Source organism: Epinephelus lanceolatus, chromosome 12, assembly GCF_041903045.1.
Source record: "Epinephelus lanceolatus isolate andai-2023 chromosome 12, ASM4190304v1, whole genome shotgun sequence".
NCBI lineage: Eukaryota > Metazoa > Chordata > Actinopteri > Perciformes > Serranidae > Epinephelus > Epinephelus lanceolatus.
This window is the reverse complement of record NC_135745.1, coordinates 22,754,833-22,766,987: the sequence shown is the minus strand read 5'-3', so window position 1 is coordinate 22,766,987 and position 12,155 is coordinate 22,754,833. Positions and strand designations below refer to the sequence as shown.

General features: G+C 41.9%; 1 protein-coding gene across 1 annotated transcript; it reads left to right on the top strand.

Annotated features, from left to right (window-relative positions):
* Positions 1 to 1,069: 1,069 nt before the first annotated feature.
* On the top strand, positions 1,070 to 3,370 carry LOC117271910 (tripartite motif-containing protein 16-like). The gene has a single exon (XM_033650451.2). The coding sequence runs from the start codon at positions 1,159 to 1,161 to the stop codon at positions 2,830 to 2,832; it is 1,674 nt and encodes a 557-aa protein (XP_033506342.2). The 5' UTR covers positions 1,070 to 1,158; the 3' UTR covers positions 2,833 to 3,370.
* Positions 3,371 to 12,155: the final 8,785 nt, after the last annotated feature.

The following is a 12,155-nucleotide window of genomic DNA, read 5'->3' as shown; positions in this document are numbered from 1 at the left end:
TGAAATTGAAGATCATCAGCACTGTTTGGTATAATTGGTTAATCAGACACCTGACTATGATCCTACAAAATCCCTGACTGTCTGTGTGCATGTGTACCTAGAAGAGCTGATGCTGTTTTGAAGGCAAAGGGTGGTCACACCAAATATTGATTTGATTTAGATTTTTCCTCTGTCGGCTCACTTTGCCTTTTGTAAATCAAGAGAAATAAACAATTAAACTTCATACATAATTATTTTTTCACACCTGCCTGAAACTGCCTAAAACTTTTGCACAGTACTGTACATTATTTATCAGTTTGTCCCGATGCTGTTGTTTGGCACTGCAGTTAAATTTTGTATTTTCATTTCTCCACCTGATTGGACCAATGTAAGCAACTATTTAGCCAAACAAAACAAAAGATAAACAGGTACCCACTGTACAAAGAACAGGTAACAGAGCGTGTTCCTCACAAGATGGTGCCCGCGTCCCAATGAGCAACACAGGGCGCACACCTTAACGTTCCCGTAACTGCTCCATGTTTTCTGATGTAGTGAGTTTTTATTCTACTGTTACTTCTGTAAGAACTGACAGGTTATTTCATTTATGTGACTTAATAATGCTTGTTGCACCCACCATGCTGTCCACGTAGACTTCTGATTCATTTCCTGACATTTGTGATTGATCGTCTGAGTTTTGTCTCTTTTCAGGTGAATTCTGTCGTCAGTCAACTGTTTTTATTTAACTGAACAGAATCTGAGGGAGAGTCACAGAAATGTGGAGCCATCAACTAAACCTGAAGAAGAAAGACGTATTTTATAACTAGGAACTGATTTTTTCTTTCACGCAGGGAGCAGGTTTTAACTGAGGCTTCATTTTAAATGTGGAAACTACAAAGTTCAGATTCAAAGTGCCGCTCCTCTTCCTGGAATGACTCAGAGTTTTATGAGCCCTCCCTCCTCCTCCTGCTCTCACACACAGCAAGCTCCACTCTATCCACACATTTCCTTGTTCCCTCCCCTTCAGATCTACAGATTGAAGATGGGTGTAACCAACATGTGGTGACGTGAGAGAGCTGACAGGCTCCATTCACTGCAGGAACACATGTTCAGTTCAGAGCTCAAACTAGTTTCACTTTTAAGGAAGTGAGAGTCAGACAGGCGTTGTCACTGAGAGGTGAAATGGCGCAGAAAGGAGTTGAGCTGGACCGAGAAACCTTCTCTTGTTCCATCTGTCTGGATCTACTGAAGGATCCGGTGACTATTCCCTGTGGACACAGCTACTGCATGAACTGTATTAAAACCCACTGGGATGAAGAGGATGGGAAGAAAATCTACAGCTGCCCTCAGTGTAGGCAGAGCTTCACACCGAGGCCTGTCCTGGTGAAAAGCACCATGTTAGCAGTTGTAGTGGAGGAACTGAAGAAGACTGGACTCCAAGCTGCTCCTGCTGATCACTGCTATGCTGGAGCTGAAGATGTGGCCTGTGATGTCTGCACTGGGAGAAAACTGAAAGCCCTCAAGTCCTGTTTGGTGTGTGTGGCTTCTTTCTGTGAGAAACACCTTCAATTTCATTATGATTTGGCGCAATTCAGGAAACACAAGCTGGTGGAGCCCTCCAAGAAGCTGCAGGAGAACATCTGCTCTCGTCATGATGAGGTGATGAAGATTTTCTGTCGCACTGATCAGCAGTGTATCTGTTATCTCTGCTCGATGGATGAACATAAAGGCCACGACACAGTGTCAGCTGCAGCAGCAAGGACTGAGAGGCAGAGAGAGCTGGAGGTGAGTCGACAAAACATCCAGCAGAGAATCCAGGACAGAGAGAAAGATGTGAAGCTGCTCCAACAGGAGGTGGAGGCTATCAGTCGCTCTGCTGATAAAGCAGTGGAGGACAGTGAGAAGATCTTCACTGAGCTGATCCGTCTCATGGAGGAAAGACGCTCTGATGTGGAGCAGCAGGTCAGATCACAGCAGGAAACTGAAGTGAGTCGAGTCAAAGAGCTTCAGGAGAAGCTGGAGCAGGAGATCACTGAGCTGAAGAGGAAAGACGCTGAGCTGGAGGAGCTCTCACACACAGAGGATCACAACCAGTTTCTGCACAACTACCCCTCACTGTCAGCACTCAGTGAATCCACACACTCATCCAGCTTCAACATCCGCCCTCTGAGCTACTTTGAGGACGTGACAGCAGCTGTGTCAGAAGTCAGAGATAAACTACAGGACGTTCTGAGGGAGACATGGACAAACGTCTCACTGACAGTGACTGACGTGGATGTTTTACTGTCAGACCCAGAGCCCAAGACCAGAGCTGGGTTCTTAAAATATTCATGTGAAATCACACTGGATCCAAACACAGCACACACACGTTTGTTTTTATCTGAAGGGAACAGAAGAGCAACATTATTGACTGAAGAACAGTTTTATCCCAGTCATATAAACAGATTTAGCGTGAAGTTTCAGGTCCTGAGTAGAGAGAGTCTGACTGGACGTTGTTACTGGGAGGTGGAGTGGAGCGGGAGAGGAGTTTATGTAGCAGTCGCCTACAAGAATATCAGTAGAGTACCTGAGGGGTCGAATGAATGTCAATATGGCCTAAATAGCAAATCTTGGGCGTTAGATTGTGAGTCAAACACATTTTGGTACAACAATGTTGGAACTCCTGTCTCAGGTCCTCAGTCCTCCAGAGTAGGAGTGTACCTGGATCACAGAGCAGGTATTCTGTCCTTCTACAGCGTCTCTGAAACCATGACTCTCCTCCACAGAGTCCAGACCACATTCACTCAGCCTCTCTATGCTGGACTTAGGTTTTATTATAAATATGGAGACACTGCTGAGTTGTGTGAGCTCAAATAGACAGAAGTCATTTAAGAGTTAAATCCTGTGTATTAATTCTTATTCAGTCTCCATGTTTGTTACTGAGAGCTGATTGTTGTGGCGTCTCTTCACTGCACTGAGATCAGCTGTCAGTCAAACATTATGGGCGGTACTTTGATGTCTTCTCCTGAGTTGTTGTGTAAATATTTCTTGCGGTGGCGCTCCTTCCTGTGTGTGTTTAGCCGTGGAGGCTGTCACTGCTCATCATGATGTGTTGTAAACTTCTTTGTGCTCTGAATGTTTAATGAACATTTCAGTGGATGTATTTGTACGTTGTTGTTTCTCTCCCACTGCATGAGTCTGAAGAGAGAAATCAGCAGACCTCCTTTATCTCAGATATTGTGCTTGTAAATTTGTACAGAAATGTATAATTAGCTTTTAATGTGTTGGTGTGGCAGATTAGTTAGCTACTAGAAACTGTAATGATCCTGATCATAATCAATAAGGAGATCATTCATTAATGTCTTTTACACAAACTGAAGGTTTACATGATGAATAAACAAACATGAACAAAGTATTTTCTTCTTGTCTTCATTCCAAGGTATCAAACAAAGCTGATGGAGAAACTGTGACACTGATATGAGAGTATAACTGAGGCAATTTTCCTCCTGAAACACCACAAAGTCCAGTGTTCATGTTCAGAGCAGAGGAGCGTTTGTCAGTCAGTCTCTGTCCTTTAACTTTCCTCACTCAAACAGTTTTGTCACAGAGAAATGAGCAGAGTTTTCTATCATGTGTTGCTTTTTACGAGGAACATTTTCTTTGTGCACTGAGTCAAGAAAGAGGATTTATTACAGAGAGATATTTGAAACACACAAGAGACAACAGATATGATGCAAAATACTTTTTACAACCTGAGAGCTGATGTGAATAACATTTGCAAAGTGGAAACTCTCCTCTCCCATCTTTCCCACGTGACCTGAATGCATCATCAGTGTTACAGGGTGTGACTCCTGTGACCAAACTGACACAGTGTGATATTACATATATTTAAATCTGTCTTCACTGATGTTGTTTGAAGCTGCCAAAGGCTCAGTGAAGTTTGGACATGTCTTCCTGCAGTGAACATCACAGCAGGTTAACAAGTGAAATGTGGAAACTGATGCACAACACAAGAGGGCGCCTTCATCCTGCTAACCAGGGATGTAGTGGAGGTTAAAGCACCTCAACTCAGTGTGTCCACAGTTTTAGTTCAGAACATGTTTTTAGGCTGATAAAAACCTTTATAGTAAAAGTGCATTGTGTCATACATCATGGTAAAAGCTGTCAAACTGATATTAGTTGGCCTTTAAGGCTGTCATTTGAGGACATATTATTGCCTATGAGACAAGACTGAAGGAGGACAGACATAAGGAGTTATCAGAAATCACTGCGCAGCTTTCAATGCATGAAGCTGACTATAAAACATCTGCTTCACCTTCTAAGCTGAATGATATACTTAAATTGAAATAAAAATATCATTCTATTCTTTCCAAACAAGTGAGTATGATGCTTTTAAAACATTTTGATCTGGCTGACAAGCCAGCTTAGAGGCACGCAGGCTAATTGAACAATTCATAAAATTAAAACCAAATTGGGAATTATTACTACGCATCCAAAAGAAATTAATGAGACCACTGCTGACACTGAAGAAATTTCCCCAATTCCTTTGCACTTTCCCTCAACCCAAACTGAGCTCCTCAGCATAAAAAGACTTGACCACCAACATAACATTAGAGGAAGTCACATAAGCAATACGTTCTTTCCACAATGGGAAAGCTGCTGGGTTTAACAGAGTTTTACAAAGTATATTCAGACAAGATTGCCCCCATCATGCTCAGAATGTTTCATCATTCTATGACAATTCATCAACACCCTGAATCTTTACACTTGGCTTACATCTCTCTGATACTGCAAAAAGATAATGATTAGCTGTAGCTGTAACTCCATATGCAGCACATCAGGTTCATGCTTTGTAATGAAACTATCTTAACTGCATTGTCCCTATTAAATAAATAAATTCAACTGAGACCAACCCAGCCTCATATCACCCTATTGCCCTTCTCGGCTGTGATGTTAAGGAGTTTACTGAAATACTCACAAACAGACTTAATAAATGTATAGCAAGTATAATCCATCATGACCAAACTGGATTTATTCCAGGAAGATTCTCCTTTTTCAGTATTAAACGTCTGATGAATATTATGTTCTCCAGATATGCTGATATGAAATGCTGTATGCCTCCCCAGTGGCCTCTGTCATTACCAGGGACGGGCTGGGGTTGAAATTCAGCTTGGGAGCTTGATTTGGAGAGGCCTTTTTTCCGATCGCACGACGGACGCAAGCGGAACCAATTTTAACACAAATACTTTATTTGCAGTATAAAACAATCTAATGATATTAAACGCAACACACACAGATTAGTCAGTCAGTAGAGTGTATTGAATATAATATAATTCTATGCAAAGACCTATTGCCAACCCAATCCTGCACATGCACCTGGCACTGTTTTTTTGGTGGTTCCTGCTCCACTTTCCTCCTTCTCCTCCTCCTCCTCCTCCTCTTCCTCCTTCTTCTCCTCCACCTCCTCCTCTTCCATCTCCTCCTCCTCCTCCTTCTCCTGTCCCTCCTCATCTGTCTCTTTCTCCTCCTCACTCCTATGACTGGCATTATCCTGTCCCTCTGCATCAACTCCTCGACTGACACTGGCCTTGTCAGCTAATAATAACAATAACAGCAACAACGATTAACGTTATAGCAAAGAATTCACAGTGTTAGAACACAAATACAATACAAAAATCAACAGAACAAAAGTGGCACACACACACACACACACACTAACACACACACACAAAATGAATTACTCACTTTAATCTATTTTTCTTGAGCTGGTAAAAATGGGCCTGAAAATTACAACCTGACCCGACCCGGCCCTGCGGGTCTTTAAGCCCAGACCCGACGCAGCCGACACACAAGCATTAGCCTAATTGTCTGCCCGAAAAAAAGGAAGCCTGAGGCCCGACCCTCCTAGCCCATTACTATTTGCGATTGCTATGGAACCCCTTGCCATTAGCGTTAGAATTCATAACGCTATTGCTCCATTAATCCTAGGAAAGATTAATCATCACATCTCGCTTTATGTGGATGACATGGTTTTGTTTCTATCTCGTCACGTAGAATCCTTGCCTCCCCTGTTAGAACTCAATAAAACATTTGGTGCATTCTCAGGTTAAACTTTAAATTGGGAGAAACGCAAATTTATTTCTTACAGGAGACGCGGACCCAAATTTTCTGAAAAACTTGCCCTTTTACATTGCCACAGATAAAATGAAATATCTATATCTATATCTATCTCCAAAGATGCCAAGCTTATTTACAAATTGAATTTCTTAAATTTAATGGAAAAATTTAAATCTGACATTGAAACCTGGAGATTGCTTCCTTTGTCCATGATAGGGTGCATCAATGCAATCAAAATGGTGACTCTCCTCAGTTTTCTTTACCTCTTTCAAAATTTACCCATATTTCGTCGTGTACCCAAATGCAGCACTCTGAGGCAGGCAGACAGTTGGTAATGACCTTACGCACAGATTAACCAGAAACTAGAGCTGGCGTGACTTTTCAGGTCACAGGGCCCACACACAGTCTCTAGGTGCAGGGGCCAGGGAGTGGACCGGGCTGAGCAGTTCAGTGGGCTAGCAATCAGTGGTAATAAAGAGGGGCTTACGGATAGTGTAGTTTGGCAAGGGGAGGGATCCGGCTAGGAGTCCAGTGAAGCAGAGCTGACGAGGGATGAGCGCTGGGTAGGGTTGCCACCTTGGATTTGTGAAAAAAAGGGACACTCGACCAAATGTTTGAGGCGGAGGGCTCGGCCCTTATTACCAGTTCAGACTGACCAATGAACATGAAATTTGGACATAGGAGACCAGAGTTGCCATCATTTCATGTCCTTCTATGTGCCTGTATTTTATATTAATTTTTATATCAATGAAAAAAACAAATCTGTGTTGCTAAATTCTTACATTTTTACATGTATCTCACCATAGCAAGTTGGAAGTTGACATATTCTGCCATATCTGAAGAGGGGAGACTCTCTGGAATCTGGCAATATAAGAACCATGATGCTGGGACATTCTGTCACTTCACAGTTGTCCAAAACATGTGGTTTGTGCCAGGTGGACATGATTGACAGTATTTTTTCATTATTGCAAGAAATTCCATTGACTCATTCACAAGTCAAAAATGTATTTTATCTGAAAGAAACATGCAATATTTACATCTAAGATCATAGAAAAATAGTCAACCAAGTGCAATGATGTCCTCCAAGATAATATTTGCCACTTTGATTGCAGTAAAAAAAAAATTGGGCATTCGGGGGGGCACGTGTCCCCCTCAATGTATATGGTGACTACGGCCCTGTTAGCATGCATAATTAGGCTACAGTTGTCTGGGTGCGCAAAGATGAAGTGGCTGGTCTCGTCATACAAAGTTTGATGGAGTGTCAACTGGACAATATGGAGATATTTGCATCTTGAAAGCCGGACTACAAATGTGGATAGACAGGGAGAAACACACGCAAGCCTAAGACGTGGTAAGATACGATATTCCTCACTATATGAAGTGACTGATAACAAGATCTGTATAATGGGTCGTAAAGAAATTCGTCAGGACTTTATTTGGTAGACAATTGATCTGTATTTATAGCGTGATGGGATGACAGCACAATGTGTGTGGTATCATTGGAAAGCTTTCATGTGATATGCGTGGCATTTCTGTTGCGTTCGCGAGTAATCCATCCAAGAGTAATGTGTGTGCAAAGCTGTATGAAAGCTCTGTTATACATCATTTTAGTGTAACTTTATCATTTTTTTTCGCTGTGAAAACATTCGGAAAGCTACTATTCCGCTGTTTCACGTGATATGCGTGGCTTCTCGCTAGACGCACGGTCGCGGAGAAAAATCATAGAGAAGAACAGGTGTGAATTTGGACGCACTATGCGTCGTTCGGGCCCATAGGGTTAAATATAAATGGAAAAAATACAAATTAAAACATGATTGGATGTGCAAATATACTAAGTGAACTGTTAGGACTTCCCACAGCTCCTCTTACCTCTTTGCTGTCTCTCTGACACAGATGTTCTTGAGCCTGTTGCACTGATTCTGGATGGACTCCTTGGCCTGCTGCTGCTGCTGCTGCTGCATTTTCCCCAAAAAACGGGACAAATTGTGTCCCGGGAGATGTTTTTTTTTCCCGGGACAGCTGATGAAAAAAGAGAACAATTCTTGGAAAAACGGGACGGGTGGCAACTCTAGCGCTGGGGAAGTAGTTGGCTGAAACTTTGTGGCAGGAAAACACTACACAGGCAGACAGAAACCAGAGAGACGCTGAGGCAGAACTCGTGGTCAGGGACAGAAGGCGGGTGAATTTACCGGGATACAGACGACGTAGACGTGTCAGAGGCAGGCAGGGTCGGTAACCGGGAATCAAGCTGAGGGTGAATACTGGAAAGCCTTACAAAGAGTCAGAGAACAATCTGGCAGAGAGTGTGTGTGCTGGAGAGGCTTTTATTATGGCAAGCCGTTTTAACATTTAATCGCTAGACTGGATATTCATTACTGATATCTGCAACATAATTTTGCCTAGTCAAAACTCTTTAGTTTTGACTAGTAAGATTCAAACTATTTTTGCCATTCATGTGTATGGGGTTTGTCATTATAGATATCTCCAATGTAGTTGCGGATATCTACAATTGTTATTTCGGATATCTGCAACTGAATTGTGGATATCTGTAATTCCAGTTTGAGATATCTACAATTTAATTTTGACTAGTCATAATTCAAGTTCAAGATATCTTTAATTAGCATCAATTGAAGATATCTACATGGTCCTTTCTAGATATCTTGAATTGAGTTTCAGATAGTCAGAATGACGTTGTAGATATCTTGAATTCGAATAATGATTAGTCAAAATGACGTTGTAGATATCTACAACATCATTTTGACTAGTCATAATGACGTTGTAGATATCCGCAACTGAATTATGACGAGTCAAAATGACGTTGTAGATATCTACAACATCATTTTGACTAGTCAAAATGACGTTGTAGATATCCGCAACTGAATTATGACTAGTCAAAATGACGTTGTAGATATCTCAAACTGGAATTATAGATAGTCATAATGTAATTGTAGATATCTATAATGACAAACCTCATACACATGAATGGCAAAAATAGTTTGAATCTTACTAGTCAAAACTGAATTACAGATATCTGTAACTGTAGTTTTGACTAGTGAGAATGACGTCATAGATATCTGTAATTCAGTTTTGACTAGTCAGAATGACGTCATAGATATCTGTCATTCAGTTTTGACTAGTCAAAATGACGTTATAGATATCTGTAATTCAGTTTTGACTAGTCAGAATGACGTTACAGATATCTTAAATTAAAATTCATACTAGTCACAATGACATTACTACTAGTCAAAATGACGTTATAGATATCTATAATGGTAATTCCGGATAGTCGGACTTAGTGATTAAATGTTAAAACGGCTTGCCATACTTTTATACCAGGCTGATTGGCTGATGAGCTGCAGCTGTGGAGGCAGGTGAGAGGAGTTGTCTTGATGAGCGGGGCGTGGCTGGCTTGGAGGGTGCAGGTGAATGGAAATTTACCAGGAGCAGGTGAGGGAGAGAGGCAGACTGTGACATAGCCTGTACTTTAGTTAGTCACAATCATGTCCTCCCTTCCTCTCTTACTGACAACACGTTTAGGCTATGGAAAAATGAAGGCATCATTACAACACAAGCAGACCTTTATATCAACAACACTTTTTTCCACCTTTTATCAGTTAAAAGAAAAGTATTCACTCCTAAATTCACATTTCTTCCGTTATCTTCAGATCAGAGATTAGATCCGCACAAGTATACCACATTTTAAGTCACAATCCGGTGTCCACACATTATTTAAAGGAAACCTGGGAGAAAGACCATGGCATCTCAATTGGTGATGAATCCTGGGAAACTTACCTAAAAGACATTCACAAATGTTCCATAAATTCCAAACACCAACTTATTCAATTTAAAGTGCCTCACAGGCTACACTACTCCTGTGCTAAACTTCACTCCTTTTATCGCTCTATCTCTCCACTTTGCCCAAAATATAAATCCGCAGAGGGCCCCTTGGGCCACGTCTTTTGGTCTTGCCCTAAGCTGAGCAAGTTCTGGTCAAACATTTTAAAGTGCTTTTCAGAAGTATTCAACTGTGATATTATACCAGACCTATGCACTGCCATCCTGGGTGGAACCTGACATCCTTTAAGCAAATTAAGCGGCTGCTTAAGTCCCCGCGGCCACTAGGGGGCCCCCAGATGGATGCACGGTACTGAACTGACTGACTGTCACACCTCTGCGCAGACCTGGCAACCCTGTTATTTACATTGAACTGCAGCCAGCTTGTTCTTAGGGGGGCATGTGAAGATATTTATGTTTGTTTGATCAAAGAAAAATGGACAACGATGACTACTGATAGTCAACATACATAACGTGACCTGTAGCAGGGCGGGGACCCTACAAAATTTGAAAAATTACAAAGTTAGAGAAACTTTACTGTCAGTGATTTAATGCACCACCCTGCCAGCATGCTACATGACCCAAATCAAACACACCCAAGATGGTGCAGACTGACGGGTGCATGTTGGATCCGTCTAACGTGCTAAATGCTCATGGTGGATCCTCCAGCTATGACTTCTACGTTCATTGGGGAACTTTAGGTGTGTGAGGCCTTTGTTCTGTTTGTGACAATAATCCCTGATGTGACTGCAGAGAAGTTTCAGCTGGTTGCAATGTGCAGTCGTCACAGCTAGATGCCACTAAATCCCCCTAAATCTTACACGCTGGACTTTAAAACAAAAATCTTTCACCAACCAAAACTTTATTCAAACCGTTTTGGGTTTTTTTGGAAAATAAGAAGAGCCCATTTTAAAGGGAAATTTTGGTTTATTTCAACCCGTCTCCTATCGTTCTAAATTTGTTTCAAGTGACTAGTGACATAGAAATAATAGTTAGCATGTTAGCTGTTAGCCTAGATACAGCCGTAGCGTCAGACCTGTTAAAACATAATTGAACGGGCATCCTTTCAAGTGCAAGGTTAGTCCACTAAACAAGTCTATAAGTCATAAGTCTATGTCTATAATACACCGGGCACCTTCTCTCCTTCTCTCTCTCTCTCTCGTATTCTATTACTGCATCTTGCTAACTCGGCCATTCTGGATGTCACTAACTCGGCTTCTTCTCCGGAGCCTTTGTGCTCCACTGTCTCTCAGATTAACTCATATCGCAGCAGTGCCTGGACAGCGTGACGTGTGTGGTTGTGCTGCTGCCGTGGTCCTGCCAGATGCCTCCTGCTGCTGCCATCATTAGTCATTAGTCATACTTCTACTGTTATTATACACATATGACTATTGTCACACATGTATACTGCCAGATATTAATACATACTTTCAACATATTGTACCACAGTAGCCAGAACTATAACTATAATATTATTACTTTCAATAATGTTGTTGTAACCTACTGTCATTACCTGCATCTCTCTCTCTCGCTCTCTCTCTCTCTCTCTCTCTCTGTCTCTCTCTCTGTCTCATTGTGTCATGCGGATTACTGTTAATTTATTATGCTGATCTGTTCTGTACGACATCTATTGCACGTCTGTCCATCCTGGAAGAGGGATCCCTCCTCAGTTGCTCTTCCTGAGGTTTCTACCGTTTTTTTCCCCGTTAAAGGGGTTTTTTGGGGAGTTTTTCCTTATCCGCTGCGAGGGTCATAAGGACAGAGGGATGTCGTATGCTGTAAAGCCCTGTGAGGCAAATTGTGATTTGTGATATTGGGCTTTATAAATAAAATTGATTGATTGATTGATTGATTGATTGAACATATAGAAAACGACATGTAAACGTGTTGTCTTACCTTACCGGTGTGGTGCCATGTTTGTTGTTTACCATTTAGCTAAGGCTGCAACCGGTCCCATTCCTTGCAACAGAGGTATTCCTCTTCTGTGGGCATTGGGGTACAGCATTCACAGGCAACGTTACACCACCGAGCTCCCGAGCTAAAGCCTTCCAGCAGCCATTCCTCCTCTGTCGTCCTCTAACATTACCTGTTGCCTCTCTCTCTCTCCTCCTCCATTCTTCAGTTTCACGAAGCTCTTCGTCAGTGTATTCTGGCTCAAATAAATAAGGGCGTCCATCGCCTCTCGATGTGGAAAGCCTATATACTAACATTCCACGTTTAAATGGTCTTCAGAGTTGTTGTCTTACCTT

What these genes read in the sequence shown, in the direction of transcription:
- LOC117271910 (XM_033650451.2), top strand. Translation starts at nt 1,159, where the DNA reads ATGGCGCAGAAAGGAGTTGAGCTGGACCGAGAAACCTTCTCTTGTTCC.